This window comes from Mizuhopecten yessoensis, unplaced genomic scaffold (assembly GCF_002113885.1).
Source record: "Mizuhopecten yessoensis strain PY_sf001 unplaced genomic scaffold, ASM211388v2 scaffold9977, whole genome shotgun sequence".
Taxonomy (NCBI): domain Eukaryota; kingdom Metazoa; phylum Mollusca; class Bivalvia; order Pectinida; family Pectinidae; genus Mizuhopecten; species Mizuhopecten yessoensis.
The window spans coordinates 642,926-662,300 of NW_018408317.1; the positions used below are offsets into that span (position 1 = coordinate 642,926).

At 35.4% G+C, this 19,375-nt stretch overlaps 1 protein-coding gene across 4 annotated transcripts in view; it reads left to right on the forward strand.

Annotated features, from left to right (window-relative positions):
- The window catches only part of LOC110459161 (protein neuralized-like), a 74,825-nt gene that overhangs the window by 13,044 nt on the left and 42,406 nt on the right, over nt 1-19,375 (forward strand). Inside the window, exon 1 of one of the 4 annotated variants that reach the window (XM_021511277.1) lies at nt 10,938-11,081. The exons of 2 other annotated variants lie outside the window; for them this stretch is intronic. In XM_021511277.1, the coding sequence (XP_021366952.1) occupies nt 11,018-11,081 (64 nt within the window). In that variant the 5' untranslated portion in view covers nt 10,938-11,017. Of the gene's footprint in view, nt 1-10,937; nt 11,082-14,543; nt 15,263-19,375 lie in introns of those variants that run through there. One more of the 4 variants, XM_021511276.1, reaches the window with a different exon arrangement.

Below are 19,375 nucleotides of genomic sequence, written 5' to 3' on the forward strand. Positions count from 1 at the left end.
AATATTAACCACAGTTTATAAATTTGTGAACCGCTTTGAGATGGCCTAGGTTGCGATATTCTATAAGCGGTATAGAAGAACCTCAAATTATTATCATTAATCATTTTCATAGTGGTTCATGTTGTATCCTATGCTTTATTCAATTGAATCTAATAACATGTTTACAAGTCCGGGGGGGATCCCTTCTTGCCTTTCCCTGCTTTAAAATCTGAAGAATACCATTGCTAATGAAAGCCTCTTTATAAATGCGTTTCTATGGCTGTTGTCACAGGCACATGTTTTAAGTAACACAAAAGAGTTCCAGTGGTTAGTAACATTCAATATGGATGTCTGTTTTCTCTCTTTGCTCCCTGGCAACCAGTGTGAAAACAGAAACGATCACATTTTGAACACAGAAAATAACCGTAATAATGTAAATTTCTGAATGAATTTAAATAATTGTAACGACAATTTGCCAAAGTCATGCATTTTTCATAGAAATTCGTGCGGATATTGCTGTTATTTCTTCTGGTTTTGTCTGTTGATTTTTGTCGGTCTTTTAAAGTGAAATGCTAAAATTCATGTACAGATATGTACGACCGGTTTAGTATGATTTTGACTAAGCTGCAAGCATTTCATAAAAATAAAACGTTATTTAAATAAAAGTATGCACTCAAGGCTAAAGTTAGAGATCATTTATGATAAAGCAGTTTTCTTGTGATGTAACTAAAAGGGCATGTGACCTCAAAAGCTGGTCGGCATTGATGTACATGTAATGTTAGCATGTCGAAAATAGAAAAATGATCAAGATGTGGAAGGAAATTTTATGCATTTTCATAGGTTTGTTATAATGAAACACATAAATAATAATGAAATGAATCGTCAATAGTGAAGTAAATTTGTTTGAATAAATTGCACTGATTTATAATCATTATCTTATAATAGTTTAATATCTATACACATGTATGCAAGTATCATCACTGAAGAATTCAGGAAGTGATGACCACCACCAGGCTAAGCTAGCCAGCCATGGGTTGAATCTACATTAACCATGAATTCACTTCCAAATGAAGTACTTCAGTCTTAAATACGCATTTACACATATGTATTGCTGTGTACAGGTAGGTTATATTAGGCACTTACATATACACCTGTCAAAGATTATTGATCAGCTGACACGAGCAGTACATGTTCTCTGACCAATGATGGACACGCATATGGACAGCAGCTTATTTATATTAGTTACCTCCATGATTTCATCCTGTTTTTGAAAAATAATACTGTGAGTGTATTGATTTGTAGTATGATTTCAATGAAATATTAATGCATTAAAAAAAAACACTTTTATCCCTAGGTGTAGAACTTTAAATAGGTGTTCCAAGAGAAAACATCGGTGACAGTCTGAATACTTGATAAAGTAGGAGCCAGGAGTAGAGGATTTTGTACATTATATATATCTGTGTATCAATTTCATTTCAACTTCAAGGACATACTGTATTAATTGTTTCTGTGATAGAAACCAGTTGTTTAAGGTGGGTGTTTCTGTGATAGAAACCAATTATTTAAGGTGGGTGTTTCTGTGATAGAATCCAATTGTTTAAGGTGGGTGTTTCTGTGATAGAAACCAATTGTTTAAGGTGGGTGTTTCTGTGATAGAAACCAATTGTTAATGCAGATGTTTTACTGGTAGACATCAATTTCTTTATGCAGAAGTTTTTGTGATAGACACCAATTGTTTTATGTGGATGTTTTTGTGGTAGACACCGATTGTTTTATGTGGATGTTTTTGTGGTAGACACACATTTTTTAATATGAATATTTTTGTGATAGACATCAATTGCTTTATGTGGATGTTTCTATAGTAGACATAAAATTACTGTGTGTGGATGTTTATATGCAGGTGGCCATGGTAAAGACACCACAGTTTGTGGTGAGGATCTCAGCATTGATGGGTTGAGATTGTAACTCTGGTCGACATGATAGCAGTCATTGAATTGCTGTGTTGCATGTTCCCTGAGCTGTAAAAAAAACCTTTTTAATTTCTTTGCTAATGCGGGTTCTATATATAGGCTTACAATGTAATTAAGCTTTTAGTATCTGGTGGTGCTTACTTAAGCCATCACACAGAATCTGGATCCCATAAACAGCAACAAGCCTGCAAATGTCACCATAATCTAGATAAGTTCCGTTCCCAATTTCGCTTCACAATAATTGAAATGGATCGTTACTTCTGCGTCGCTGTCCAAGTACACAGACATGATGCTAGGTATTGAAAGGCCAAAAAGAAATGGTTTCCGAGACCTAATGCTTTTAGCTGCCACATATGCATCTGTTTAATGCATCAACATAATAATGGTTTTTCCCCGATGATAACAGTTTTATTGGGACGATTTGACCTTCAAATCATCATTGTTGCAGAAGCAAACTTTTGCGTTATGAACAATCTGAAAGGTTAAGTAAAAATCTTTTGGTTCTGTGATTTTCATAGATGGCAAAATACATTTTTTACTACTCATAGACAATGTCATGAAATGGAACACAAGCGCTTCATTTAGATGTGTAAGGTGCTTTTGTGATCTGTCATTACTGTTTATAGCTACATGCCAGATTACCAAGTCTTCAATGTTCTTTTGGTGCTGAACTTTTTGCAACACTTGAAGAAAGTTGTTCAGAGAAAACTGACCAATTGTGAGACAGTCCGATAAATTTAATATTCCAGTTTCTGTGCCTTATGAATTGATCAGTGATACAGAAAGTGCATGTCTTCTACTGGAAGGAAACCAGTCTATTACTGGTTTTTACTTCCCACCTTACTTGTAGCCATTTTTACAGCTTGATAGGCTGGAGCTTCAAACTTCCACATCTTTCATCAGTAGCCACTTCAACAAAAAGTAATGTCACCTCTTTTTTCAATTTTTTATCAACATGAACACTACATTCAACCATATTATGATTTGTAAACATGTGACTGTTATCCAACCTGATTGTTTATATTTGTTTCTATGTGGAAGTCAATATTAAAAATGTTAGATTTTTGCATATTTTTGTTGTACATTCAAAACACAAGCAAACACTAGAATAACACCTTTAAAGGGAGATAATTCTGGAAGATTTTCTTATAGTATTTTCCACGGTGAAATTTAAGGGTTCAATACAGTGAAAATGAAGTTAATATCTTTCTACTGTTAAAGTTATATATATATATATATATATATATAACACTTTGGATTAATGGTTATTTTCACCAATAAAACTGACCAATCTGATAGTGAAGTACATTATTGTGAAAAATAACCAACAATGGTTTCTGTCAATTGTGATGATACAATAGCCTTGATGATCTGTTGTTATTGTGACGCCCCAATCACATTCTTTGCGTCAGTATATTTTGGTGAGAGATTGATGGATTGTCTGTTCTCAGGAGCCAATGTCTTTATAAAGAAAAGAAAAACACTGAATTTTCTTGGCTTTTTGATGAATAACTTTCACAAGTCGCTTGAATATTTTGATATTTTTGCACAAGTGTGCAAAATATCTTGACTTACTGACATACTAGGTATTAATACCATACATGCATGGCAGATGTCGCCTTCAAGGAATAAATCTGACCAGGGAGTTACTATCCTTAAGTATCCCTTTACCACTGCCAAAAACTGTATCTAAGTGTTGAAATCAGTACTTTGCAGGGCTTTTATGAGAAATAATAATGACGATATAAACAAGATATAATCAACAACAGTGTTCCAATTGGATATAAAACCAGGGGGCCAGACCGGGATTTAAATTGGCCCAATTGTGCTACAGTTATATCCAAACAGAAATCAAAAGGTTGGTTATACTGTATAAAACACAGTGGAGTGGGACTCTGATCCTTAACTTATTCACCCCTGAAGACACATTTAAACTCTTCCAATTCATAGGTTGGAATAGTTCATTATGAAATTTCAGGGATGAATGAGTTAAAAACAAAATATTTTTTGTTCATTCTCCATCATTGCATGAAATGAACATATTACATTAATTCAGTGATGAAATATCTATTTTTTTCTCGAAACTGAAGTTTGTTATCAAATACAGTAGGAGGATAATCTCATGTGCTTGATTGATTTTTAAATAGCATTGAAACTGGGTCACATCTTTAGGTAGTCAAATCTTAATAATAATTGTTCATCCATTATGACATGGAGGCTAATATGATCTCAAATCATGATTACCCTAGGCCTGGCCTCTTGAATTTATAATTGACTGATAGTAACTTGGACATTTTTTGTCTGCACGTGAGTGGAAACATAATTTCATTGTGCATGTATTTCACATTTACATGATTATATTGGCATTAGAGGGTGGAGATAAACCAGCCTGGCTACATACAGAACAGTTGAGGGGAGAATACCCATCACCCTATAGCTAATCATAGTTATTTAGGAGGGCGCTATGAAATTGCATCACTAAACATTTCTATTGGCAGATTTTTCTACACACCCACTCCGTAGGAGATTGTACTAGTACTGATCATATACGTATTTTCAGAAGTGGGTATATATATAATGTTGAGTATTTCGCTGAGTCGAAAGATTTCTGCAGTGAAATCAGGTAGTGAAAAGACTCTCATGAAAAGTCACTTTATTTATATATAATATTTAACACAGTGTAAGCAAATACATTGTGCATATATATATATAGATTCTGCCTTAGGTCTGTCAATCATACAATATAACATACAAAGGACCTGACTCAGGTATTCGAAAGTTGTTGGGACAAATAAAACAGATTGGGATTTAAGGTACTTGAGATGAACAGACTCTTTCATGGAATGTGTAATAGTCAAGTTTCAGCATGAAAGAATATTTTCACTGTCTAAACCATTGAAGCGGGGATCCCCCGGATTAGACTGTTAAAATCTTGGCCCTTAAGACAGGATTTCCCTGTCCATTTGACACACTTTCTTATTGATTCAATTTCTTTTATGCTTAACACTTACTTAAAATTTCTTGTTCATGTAAAAACAGGACTGGCTATTATAAACAGATATGCCAGAATTGGTTAAGTCTTCAGAGTAGGATATGAAAATTGTTATTTTGCATAAAGTGATGACATTTTCCAAATAAGTTAAATTTAATGTTTATCAGAGGGTACAAATTAAATGAAGATTAGTATATACCAGGCAGGTATATTTTCCCAACCTACAATTGTATCAATAAATGCAAACTCGTCAAGTGTATGAAAATATATATATATAAATGTAGAAATAATCTGTCTCTTGCAAAAATATTTTCCAAATTAGTTAAATTTAATGTTTATGAGAGGGTGAAAATTAAATGAAGATTAGTATATACCAAAAACACAAGCGTATACCATAGTTTTTATTAATAGTTAACCTATTCACCCCTGAAATTTCATAATGAACTTTTCCAACCTTTGAATCGGGAGAGTTGAAATTTGTCTTCAGGGGTGAATGAGTTAAAGAGTACTGTTGCATCTGAGTTATGATTACAGAAGAGTTCCCGACTCAGAGATGTTTTGAGTACCCTCCATTCTATATAACAGTGGAGTGAGGAGTATCTTTGGCTTGGAGTAACTTCCTTTTCAGTTTTTCGTAGCTATATAATTATGATGATAAGGCTTTGAGGTCTGTAAATTGAACACTCATTTTGATGCTTAGCTTATTCAATTCCTTGATGGCAGCACTGGTTAAGTGAAGGCATCACAATGTAAAGCTGCTTATTTGTTCGACGTCTGCAAATATTTTCCGTTTTTAAAATTAAAAAAAAAAAAAATCTGATTTCAAACATTCAAATCTCAAGCAATCATAATAATTCAGTAAAATGCATTGCAACATGTGTTTCATGGTATACTTCTTTTGAAAAGGACTTAAATAAATTTCTCACAATATTGACAACGGCAATAAAACAGTTTAACTTGTTGGTATCGTTTACCTTAATTACAAGCGGAAATCTCAAATAAAAGTCACATGTGAATTACGAACAAAATCAGTAAGGTGTAAATTGCAAATGCTTGTCAGTGTAAACCACAAGTGTAAATGACAAATTTTAGTCAAAAGTGTAAAAAAAAAACCTGTCAGAATGACTTTAGTGTAGGATTTGATTGTAGTTCTGTAAAGTGATTGAAGCCATATGGGCAATTACCCCATAAAAGAAATTCTAAGTCAATTATCTGGGAGTTAAGTTGTAATGGATTTGACATCAAATGCCATAAACATTTTTGCATACTAAATAGATTTTTTATTACAGGCTTAAAACTGTAGCAGTATTGTAATCGTACTTCAGGATCTTTTGACATTTGACCTGACCTTTAGTTTTGACATTTGACCTGACCTTTAGTTCTATCTAAAGTATGGTGTTTATAAAAAAAATAGTTTTTTGTATGAATATTTCATGGGGCAAGTATTGATGGAAATTCATTTATCAGAAGTTGTCCCTCTGAGATGGTCGCAGACATTGAACATTAATGTAAGAGGATTTTATCAGAAATTCTCAATCTGATTTGGGTCCCAGACATTGGAGGATGATAAGAGGCTTGCTTTTGCAGGTGCAGGCCGGTGTCTCTCTGAGTAGATCACATTGGTAGAAGTCTGCCTAAGGCTTGCTTCCGAAATTGTCGTTCTGTGACATTCTGTCCCCAATGTTGATCCAGGTTCAATTAAGAGGCTTGCTTAGGTGGAAGTTTGTCAAAGGCTTGCTTTCAAAATTTACCTCCAGTTTCAGTTAGTCAATTTTTGTCCGGGTTTAAAAGAAGCTTGCCTGAAAAGTTGTTCCGCTAAGTTGGTCCCGTATGTTTATAAGAAGCTTGCCTCTGCGTTTTCCTCAGTGGCTGGATCTGAGGGCCTAGACTGTGGCGTTCCCGTACACACCTGCATCAGCTGTGTGGTTAATCTATACACTGCATCTCATTTTGATATAAACAATTACTGTCTATCTCCACATGTCAGCATCAGTTTCACTAGTACACACCCAGTTTCATAATAAATCTAAAAAAGATGTAAGAAACTTCCTCAATTTAAAGGCCAATAAACAATGCATGTTGCCGACAGAATGGACAGTTTGTAATTAATATAAACTCACATGGATACCGAGAGTTGCCTCCCTTCGTCTCAGAAAATTGGCTTAGAACCTAACGTTGCAATGAATAAAAGACCTGTTATAAGTATATAGGTCACTGACCATATTGTATCAAGGGATTTTTTTTTTCATTGTTTACTGTGAGTTAAATGTAGGCCCAGTCAAAACATGAATTTAAGAATTTCTACATGCATAAATAGTATATGCCACTGCAGCCTGATATACCAGATATTTCAAATCTCTTATTTAGGATAATAATTTAGTATCCCAGACTTTTCTGTCAAATCTTGAATTTATTATGATATTGTATAAAGGGATTTGGTTTTTTCATTGTTTACTGCGAGTTAAATGTAGGCCCAGTCAAAACATGAATTTAAGAATTTCTACATGCATAAATATCATTGAATAGTATATGCATGATATACCAGATTTTTCAAATCTCTTATTTAGGTTAATCTGTATCTTGAATACCTATTGCTACTAAGTTATAGCTATAATGTTTGTCAGGTAATATTATTATAAGTATATATACATATACCTACTGGAACGGTTTAACGTTTTGGAAGAGTAATTCCAGTGCTCTTTCTACTAAATGTAGATAACTTAAGGATGTGCTACCTTAATCTGTCGTTTGCATCTTTATTTCAAGAGAGTTCCATATCTTAACAGACACTTACATGTATATATATATATAGATCGTATTTGACCGCAAATAAGACCAATATGTCTTTGACAAGATCATATATTAGCCTTTTTGACACAGCAAGTTGAAATTAGGAACACAAAATGCATGTGTAAATTTTGATTAAAGAATGACATTTCTGAATTTATATAATGATTGTTGAAAAGTTGTTCAGGGAAGTAACTCTTTAGTCTTAAACAAATTACAAGGCTGAAGCATAATGGTACAGTAGGATAGATCTTTAAAACCTCCTTTTGTAATGTATATATATACATTGTATATGAATGTATAATCTGCAAAATATAAACTTTGGAAGACTGTACCTGATAATTACTGTCCAACATAAAAAATAACCTTATCCAGTCCTTTATATGATTTAATCAATTTTAATTAAAATATGATGCAAAATTTATATGATTTAATCAATTTTAAAATATGATGCAAAATTGGAAATGTTTGACATCTACTATAAATTTACACTGAATCATTTTTTATGGGGTTTTTTTGTCATTTAAAAGAAGATTCCCGTTGTTTTACAACTGGATTTTATTCCATCACATTTTCTGTTCTATATTGAGGGAATAGAGCAGTGAAAAAATCCTCTGGTCTGCTAAACAGATCAGTCTGGTGCTTGGTACTTTAATCTCGGCCTGGCACTCGGAGCCAAGGCAAGCAGGCTTATCTCTCCGAGGGCCTGACGAAGAACGTATCACTGTAGCCTGGAGACTGGCTCCTCACTGCTTGTCCGTGTAGAGATATATGTGTACTTGTACTGAGCAGGTGATGAAATATTTGAATTGGTGTACATCTCTCACTCACTGAAATATTGGGCTGGAATTTTATGAGTGTTTATATATATATCAGACTTTTTGAATGTAATAAAGGATTGATATTTTTATGGCATTTATTACAAATTTTAAAAATATGTAGATATATTTGATGCAATAGAATGACTTAACTGATAATTGATGATTTATAATCAGTAGTGTATTATGTTTAATGCTTTAATTTCACAAAATCAAATTTCATAATGATGTTCCTGGAACAAATTAATGGGGGTTTAAATTTCATGTGACACCATCAAATAGTCAATTGTTTTAGTCATTAGTTTCGACACGGAATTAGATAAGTCCGTGGTTTCGACTTCGGTAACAGGGAATAGGAAACCATTTAAGTCCATACACGTGGGTAACACTTTCTGGATTATTTCTGAGTCAGACATGAAATGCCTGTTTAATTGCCTTCGGAATAAACATGTTATGAGTCCTTCAATCATTGTGGTTAGTTAGATGGCTTGTTGACTTCTATTGATTTGACATTTATGTCAACAACATGGTTTAGACTGTTCACACTAGTAGATCCACATGAAGCAATGTACTGGTTCAGACTGAATCTTTAGTACTTTAGTAGGAATATATATAGTCAAAGTTATTGGATTACTGATTTCATTTCAGTAATTATTACCATATTTTAATTAAGTCGACATTTTTAGCTCACCTGGCCTGAAGGGCCAAGTGAGCTTATGGCATGGTGCAGCGTTCGGCGTCGGCCCGGCGTCAGCTTTTTACTTTAAACAACTTCTTCTGAATAACCAAGAAGCACAGGCTGATGATATTTGGCCAGTAGTATGCTGGGATGAAGAGCTACCAAGTTTGTTCAAATGAATGACCTTGACCTACTTTCAAGGTCACAGGGGTAAAATGTCTTAAAATCTTCAAACAACTTCTTTATAATAACCAAAAGGCCAAGGGTACTGATATTGGGCCTGTCAAATGCTGGGATGTAGGACTGCCAAGTTTGTCCAAATCCATGACCTTGACCCACTTTCTAGGTCACAGGGGTAAAATGTCGAAAAATCTTCAAACGACATCTTCTCAATAACCAAAACACCCAGGGTACTGATATTGGGTCTGTAGCATGCTGGGATGAAGGGCTACCAAATTTGTTCAAATGAATGACCTTGACCCACTTTCAAGGTCACAGGAGTCAAATGTCGTAAAATCTTCATACCACTTCTCCTCAATAACCAAAAGGCCCAGGGTACTGAAATTGGGCCTGTAGCATGCTGGGATGAAGGACTACCAAGTTTGTTCAAATAAATGACCTTGACCCACTTTCAACCTTTTGTCCTTGTTCGACATTCAAGGTCACAGGCGTCATATGTTTAAATCTTTTAATACAATGTAGGTTCTTATGAATCAAACACTGATATTCTGCCTGTAGCTGTATTTAAGTCCACTTTTAATGGGTTACTGGGATGAGATGTTGGTATACAGGAATTTTCATATGCAACATCAAAATAAAAGTTGATTACAGCCAAGGGAAAAAACTCTAAATTGAATAATAACTTTTAATTTGAAATCTTCTTTGTTAATTTAACATGCAGCAATGGAATGTTAACTTTAAATGTGATTTTATTTCATATGAGATTGATGAATAAGGTCAATATATGTTAATTTAACGAACTGTAAAGAATTTTTTATTAATCTCATTTATAAGAATTGGAACACAAATTCAGACCATTTGAATGACTTGCCAAGAATCATACAGGTGAATATTCACACAAAAAGTGTTTTTCTGACTTGAGTGTCAGCTTCACGTTCATCAGCACTTAGGCTGAAGTATCATTTTACACAAAAAATATTAAAAATGTATATACTGGTGTACATTCACTGCATGACACAATAGTAAAACAAATTACATTTTGTAATGTAAAATTTAGAAAGGATATGAGAATTATAAAAAAATGAAGTACATGTACCTCAAATTTAGTAGCAACATAATTATAAAAAATCCTCAATTATTATCATACTTAAAATCTTTTTCAACCTTTTAAATAACAATTTAGGACATAATTGGACACTAATATGTTCAACGTTTTTTACAATAACATTATATTGTGACTGTGACATTATATTGGCATTTTTTTGTGTTATAGTTTAGTTTCTTTATACATTTGTCCTGACAGCTTGATTTTAACAGAACATCGGGCATGGCTTCAGAAACAAAATTACTTGAGACTTTCAACATACATATTATATGAACACTGATGTTTTTCTGAATTTACTGGNCCCCCCCGCGCTCTATGATTAAGTGATTTCAGTTACTATTATTCACAACTGGCAGAGAAAGTAAAATGTTTATGAAAATGAAAGTGAAAGTGAGTTGAGTGGCTATAGAAAACCTTATATAATCACACGTAAATACATGTTATTCTTTTGTGGGCATGTGATAGCCAATACACAGTCTCAACTTCCTTGTCGACCATATAGTAAACATGCGAGTTAAATCATTACCGTGTGACAGAGGGAAGGATCTGATGGACTCACCTTTAGCCACAGGTAATGTCATGAATATATTTACCTGCCCAGGGCAACATATTAGTAATAACCAAAAGTATACACGATTGTTTCTTACTATAACTGTCAATCTGGGGAAAATTTGTCATGGTCATGGAAATTTTTAGTTTATATATAGCTGTGATGAATCATTTTGAAAATGTGTATAACGTTTACAGAAAATCATTAATGAAATTTACTGTAATAACTATATCAGTCATCAGTCATGTATAATATTTAAATAATAGAAAGTAAAGCTGACATATTCTGTGTCATCGTAAATTACAGTCAAATTTGTCTTTAAGAGACCAAGCCTTATATCTATAGAATGTCAGGAGATCTGATTGTCTATTTGATACAGTAACAGAAAGAGGAAAATAAATATCCAGATTGGGATTTGAACCCAGTACCTCAAAACTTTGGACAAATGCTCTAACCAATTGAGTTACTTGGACAGTGAAATTCACCTCAGTCCAAGTCCGTAACATTCCTCCCTTCATTTTTCTTAGCCTTTGGCCCTAAAGACAACACTATTTCTAAGCCAGCTGGTTGCATTGGATACCCCCTTTCCAAGTGTACACCAATGCAAGTACTTGAAACAAGAGTTCTTGACATCACTGTAACACTGAAGAGGAGAAATGTGTGTGGTTAGACCATGATTTGAACTTTGGATTTCTGACCTTTACATGGATGTTCTAGCCAATTGAGCTACCTGGTGGCTAGCTATTGACAAAATCCAGTTGAGCTACCTGGTTGCCAGCTATTGACAAAGTCCAGTTGAGCTACCTGGTTGCCAGCTATTGATAAAGTCCAGTTGAGCTACCTGGTTGCCAGCTATTGACCAAGTCCAGTTGAGCTACCTGGTTGTCAGCTATTGACCAAATCCAATTGAGCTACCTGGTTGCCAGCTATTGATCAAATGTAATTGAGCTACCTGGTCCCTGAGCTATTGACCAAATCCAACTGCGCTACCTGGTTGCCAGCTATTGACCAAATTCAATTGTCAGCTACATGTACCTGGTTGCCAGCTATTGACCAAGTCCAATTGAGCTACCAGTGGTCACCAGCTGTCGACCAAGTCTAATTGAGCTACCTGGTTGCCAGCTATTGACCAAATCCAATTGAGCTACATGTACCTGGTTGCCAGCTGTTGACCAAATCCAATTGAGCTACCAGTGTTCACCAGCTATTGACCAATACCAATTGAGCTACATGTACCTGGTTGCCAGCTATTGACCAAATCCAATTGAGCTACCAGTGGTCTCCAGCTGTCGACCAAGTCCAATTGAGCTACCTGGTCACCAACCATATTGACCAAGTCCAGTTCCACTCTGTCTAATATCAGTTTAATTTGGCTACCACAGATACAGGAGTATCACTTGTTGACAATTCAACTATGACCTTTCTGTAGGTTTCCCTACATTGACTAGTAAATATTGATAATTGATTCCGAGTTTTATGATGCCCTTTGATTGTCTGCTTTTTCATCCGTATTATAGAACAGTATCATAAAGAAAATTATATTTACAAGTGTGTTATTAGCTTTAAGTACATTCAGAATTGATTTAAGTCGTATTTTAAAACTGATGTTTTTGAGAAGAAGTCGTTTGAAGATTTTAAGACATTTGATCCCTGTGACCTTGAAAGTGGGTCAAGGTCATTCATTTGAACAAACTTGGCAGTCCTACATCCCAGAATTTGACAGTTGTTGTAAACATATTTTTTTTTTTTTTTTTCAAATAAATTAGTAAACGATACCTAGGCCTGGTAACTTAGAAACAAATTTCAAAGTGGCCTGTTTCATCCTTTGTAAAGCAATTTCAGTCAAGTGACAATGTTATGGAACTGTGGTAAAAAGAAGTTCCAAAATACATAATTACTCTGGTTTAACTTAAATTGGAGTTATTTATTTTCAAATTTTAAAAAGTAAAACTTGTTTAATTCAACTTTTGAAAATTAACTACTTCGTGTTATATGAACATTGTAAATAACATACATCGGTTATTCATTATAGGACCTCTACCTGTACTTGCTATATACATGTGATATCAGAACAACAGTACTCACGGGCTTCCTTTACCACTTCTTAACATTCTATTTCTGCTTCGTAAGACATTTTTCTCCTGCCTTATAATAGAGCACTATAGGTTTCTGATGATACCCACGATAACACTAAAAACCCATTGTATGTATGGAAATGTGAGTGTAGGTTTGTACTGAGTCCTGACACAAAATCTCTTTTGTCCGACGAATTGTTACGACTCACTCTGTCTAACGACTGTTTTACTCCTGGCTGGCTCCGATATATATCCTAATTTACCAAAAAAGCAATTTACAATCTTTTTACGTTGTAGAAGATTCCACGTTTTTGCAGTTTGGTTGTGAGGTTAACATAGTGATGAATATAAATGGGTTCCTTGGTCTGTGTTTGATTGGTTTTATTGTGAGACGCTGGGCAGGGTTTGTTTTCATCACATTTTACATCACTCAAGAGTTCCGGTGATAATATTCCAATCACATACTCCTGCTGAAAATTATCAGTTTCACAGCTTACCCATGTAACACAATGACAGTGGCTGCTGTCAATATAATTTTCATGATAACTCACAATTTGGAAAGCGCGGGTGCCTTCTGAATATTTAATGCCCACTTTTATGTTACATATATTATTATGTCGTCATCTTTAGAGATTTTAGATGAGGATATGTGTAAGTCTAGGTATAGTTATAAAACATGACGTAATAAGGACTTGTGCAAGTCTGGTTATGCTTGTCACTCAAAGGGACTAGTGTAAGTCTAGGTTTGTGTAACTCTTGAAACTTGTGTAAATCTGTGCTTGTCACTCTAAGGGACTTGTGGAAGTCTAGTTATCTTTGTAAAGCAAAGGACTTGTGTAAGTCTAGCTGTTTTTATTAATTTCAGACCTGGGAATAAAGACTTAATAATTGTGTAAGTCTAGCTATGTTTTGTCACTGTAAAGGACTTGTGTAAGTCTAACACAAAGTGACTGGTGTAAGTCTAGGTTTGTGGTAATCTTGAAACTTGTGTAAATCTTGGTGTGCTTGTCACTCTAAGGGACTTGTGGAAGTCTAGTTATCTTTGTAAAACAAAGGATTTGTGTAAGTCTAGTTGTGTTTATTAATTACAGACTTGTGTTTGTCTAGTTTTGTGTGTTATTTATGACTGTAGTTCTGTCTTAAGTGATGATTCCATTGTTAATGAATACTGCATGTCGATCACCACTGCCCTGATCACTTTTTAATATGGCTGGAAGAAAACTCAATCATTGTATATATAAACATCAGGTTTCATGTTTATGATTACACTTCGAAACTTTTAGAAGTCTAATTCGGGTGAACATATGTGTGCTGTACCTCACAGACTGGGTGTGTACATGTGCCTTGTGTATACCCCTCATATGTGTGCTGTGTGTATCCCTCACTCAGTGTGTGCTGTGAGTGTACCCCTCACTGACTAGGAGCCTGGGGAGATAGTGAGGATGTTATTTCTGGTGTGTGGTGGCACCTCAGTGGGGAGGCAGTCTGTTTTAGCTACGATCCTCATCTCCATAGCCAGACTTGTAGTAGCTACACAGATTCTGGCAGAAAAACAACCTGGCACAGAGGTGGCTTAGTTGGTTTCAACATGATTGAGTTTAAGACATAGAGATATGGGCATTTTAGCTATGGAGAGTATTGTGCTTGACTCTGCTAGCAGAGTACGTAAACGAGGTTCACTTCAGTTACAAGGAAACCATGATTTGACGTTATCTTTGTGCACTTCCAACAATTCTCAAACTTCTGCCGGGTCGAATTCTATGCCCGGGACCCCTGTCGGAATTCATCGTGGTTACAGGCGAAGCAACAGTGGTCAGCAAATCAGTGTGATATGTTCCCAGAATGACCAGGAACTAATGTGTAACCGGTCAAGAACACGAGCTTCCACCCCTGGACCAACATCAATGAGCCACAGCCGGAGCCAGCACCAGCTCCAGAGCTCCTCTGGCTCAGGAGGTCATGACATGGTGTATATGACCCAGGGTGGGGCAGTGGTATCCCAGGGCGGGGCAGCGCAGCGGCACAGTTTTGGTGGGAGTGGTCAGTGGATGTACATGCCGCGTGGATTATACTACAATAGTCACCATCCCAGTGGTCGACACAGTGTCCACAGTCATAGAACATCATGTAGGTATAAGTGTGTGTTAGAACTTCATGTAAGATGTATATAAAGTGTTTAAGGAACTAAATGTAGGTATAAGTGTGTGTTAGAATTACATGTAAGATGTATATAAAGTGTTTAAGGAACTAAATGTAGATATAAGTGTGTGTTAGAACTACATGTAAGATGTATATAAATAAAGTAGTTTAAAATGAACTACATGTAGGTATATACAATGCTATGAACTACAAGTAGGTATGCAATGAACTACATGTAGGTATATATGCAATGCAATGAACTACATGTAGGTATATACAATACTATAACTACAAGTAGGTATGCAATGCAATGAACTACATGTAGATATACAACGTTATGAACTGCATGTACATGTAGATACAGTGTATACAATGCTATGAACTACCGAAGTACATTTAGAATTTCATGAACTGGATGTAGATAATTGTATCTGGTGCAGTACTAGTGTCAAGATCTTAATGTAGGTATACAGAACTTCCTGTTGGTGAAAATTTACCATAGAACTGTATATGGGTAAAGCTATACAATTTTCTGGACTTATTCATGCACAAAATTTAGGTACTTTAGGTACGAATTAATGGGATTGTCATCAATTCCATGCAGGTATTTTCTAATGTGTAATTTGCCTTTATGAAAATGTATACAGTGTCATGAACTTCATGTTGAATACAGTGTCATGAACTCCAGGCTGAATACAGCATCATGAACTTGAGGTTGAAAACAGCATTATGAACTTCATGTAGGTACACTGTATATATATATATATATGTACAATATCATGGAACTGTATTTCCTCCAGGTCTTATTCAATGTAGGTAATTTAGGTATACAGTAATATATTTCATAAAGTGTCGTACATTTCATAAAGTGTCATACAGTGTCATGTAGGTATAGGCATGGTGTACAGCGTCATGTATCTTAGTTAAGGTTACAGCTACAAAACAATCGCCTCTCAGGTTCTATTATGACAATAAACCTGTTATAATGTATGCATGGTATAATTATAATGAACCAATAAGGTAACCTTAACGTAGACTTAGACACTTTATAGCTTATAGGTAACCTCTAACTTCACAAAACTTATCTCTAGTAAAACAATTTCTCCCAACTTTAATGTTGACCTAATGTTTCTAGATCATGGAACTCACATCAAAGCGTCGCAGACACATATTCCACAAACTAATATATATGGTTTGTAGCTCTTGTCTTTGGTCATTAGAGGTAAGTTTCATAATGACCATTACTCAGTGTAATCACCGTAGTAATGCTTATCATCTTTTGTGGCAATCTTTCCTATAGCAATAACACTGTTTGGATAGAATCCAGTATCGTATAGATATCGGTACACGAAATATACAGATGTGGAGGAGTATACTAGACCTCATGTTGGTAAACATCCGCCTGCAGGGTGTAAATTCTGGTTACCTGTACTTGCTGATGTGTGACTAAATAAATATACCTGAGTTAAGGGTATATGCTACATATCTCATTACCTATAAATTTTGTCAGAGTTACCTCCCATTAATTTTTGAGTTTTGTTTTAACTCATTCACCCCCCATGAAGACACATTTGAACTCTTCCAATTCACAAAGGTTGGAATAGTTCATTATAAAATTTCAGGGGTGAAGGAGTTAATGCACTGTGCATCTTTTAAATATATCATCTATTATATGTAGGTAACTATGAAGTCTAGCTGTCTTCATTCATAAAATGTTAACATGCCTCAAAGTGCACAACTCCTTTGAAAGGAGGTGAGAATGTCATTGTTCACTTGTAGCATATTTGACTGTACATACCTAGGATACCAAGGTACTTTATGAATATCTTTGAGAATGAAAAATTCTATTAGATATCACAATCAAAGGTAACCGCATAGGAAATGTCTACATAGCTGGAAGGTAAATATATCATTTAAAATGTATTTTTTTTTGTGTTCTGGAATGTAGTCAATTCTTTGATAATGCTGGCCATTTATATTTGTCCCTTTTGAATGCATTATAGAATTGCTTCTTTTATTGCCAGTTAAACAGTATTTGTCCAAACCATTGTGACAGCTCGGTATTTGTCCAAACCATTGTGACAGCTCGGTATTTGTCCAAACCATTGTGACAGCTCAGTATTTGTCCAAACCATTGTGACAGCTCAGTATTTGTCCAAACCATTGTGGCAGCTTGGTATTTGTCCAAACCATTGTGACAGCTCAGTATTTGTTCAAACCATTGTTACAGCTTGGTATTTGTCCAAACCATTGTGACAGCTCGGTATTTGTCCAAACCATTGTGACAGCTAAGTATTTGTCCAAACCATTGTGACAGCTAAGTATTTGTCCAAACCATTGTGGCAGCTCATCAGTATTTGTCCAAACCATTGTCACAGCTCGGTATTTGCCCAAACCATTGTGGCAGCTCAGTATTTGTCTAAAACATTGTGGCAGCTCAGTATTTGTCCAAACCATTGTGGCAGCTCAGTATTTGTCCAAACCATTGTTACAGCTTGTTATTTGTCCAAACCATTGTGACAGCTTGGTATTTGTCCACACCATTGTGACAGCTCAGTCTTTTTCCAAACCATTGTGATAGCTCATCAGTATTTGTCTAAACCATTGTGGCAGCTCAGTATTTGTTCAAACCATTGTGACAGCTTGGTATTTGTCCACACCATTGTGACAGCTCAGTCTTTTTCCAAACCATTGTGATAGCTCATCAGTATTTGTCCAAACCATTGTCACAGCTCGGTATTTGCCCAAACCATTGTGGCAGCTCAGTATTTGTTCAAACCATTGTGCCAGCTCGGTATTTGTCCAAACCATTGTGACAGGTCAGTATTTGTCCAAACCATTGTGACAGGTCGGTATTTGTCCAAACCATTGTGACAGCTAAGTATTTGTCCAAACCATTGTGGCAGCCCAGTATTTTTCTAAACCATTGTGGCAGCTCAGTATTTGTCCAAACCATTGTGGCAGTTTGGTATTTGTCCAAACCATTGTGACACATCAGTATTTGTTCAAACCATTGTTACAGCTTCGTATTTGTCCAAACCATTGTGACAGCTAAGTATTTGTCCAAACCATTGTGGCAGCTTTGTATTTGTCCAAACCATTGTGACAGCTTGGTATTTGTCCGAACCATTGTTACAGCTCAGTATTTGTCCAAACCATTGTGGTAGCTTGGTATTTGTCCAAACCATTGTGACAGCTAAGTATTTGTCCAAACCATTGTGGCAGCTTGGGATTTGTCCAAACCATTGTGACAGCTCAGGATTTGTCCAAACCATTGTGGCAGCTCAGTATTTGTCCAAACCATTGTTACAGCTCATCAGTATTTGTCCAAACCATTGTCACAGCTCGGTATTTGCCCAAACCATTGTGGCAGCTCAGGATTTGTCTAAACCATTGTGGCAGCTCAGTATTTGTCTAAAACATTGTGGCAGCTCAGTATTTGTCCAAACCATTGTTACAGCTTGTTATTTGTCCAAACCATTGTGACAGCTTGGTATTTGTCCACACCATTGTGACAGCTCAGTCTTTTTCCAAACCATTGTGATAGCTCATCAGTATTTGTCCAAACCATTGTCACAGCTCGGTATTTGCCCAAACCATTGTGGCAGCTCAGTATTTGTTCAAACCATTGTGACAGCTCAGTATTTGTCCAAACCATTGTGATAGCTCAGTATTTGTCTGATGTTCAAACACAGGTAGACTATACCAATGTAGACTATACCACTGGTATACTCTACCTGTGTTGAACATCATTTTTATTTAACATTTATCTTTGAGTAGTAATGTACATGCACATGCACATGCAATCTGGTAAATACCATAATACATAAGAAAGATGCGCTATTAGATTATTAAATCTGAAAATTGGATTTATAGTATGACGGAATTCGTAAAAAGTGAAGTGCAATCTCTGCTATTATCAAAGCACTTGTAAATGCTGAAGAATTTTGTGTCGATGGTTCTGGTATGTGTTTATATTGTGTTTAAAAACATTTTTTTTCTTTTCGAATTACCTTGAAGTTGAGCCAATGTCGTCCTGTGCTAATATGCAGCTACTGCAGACGAGGTTCACAATTCTGTGGCTAATAACAGGATGTACAT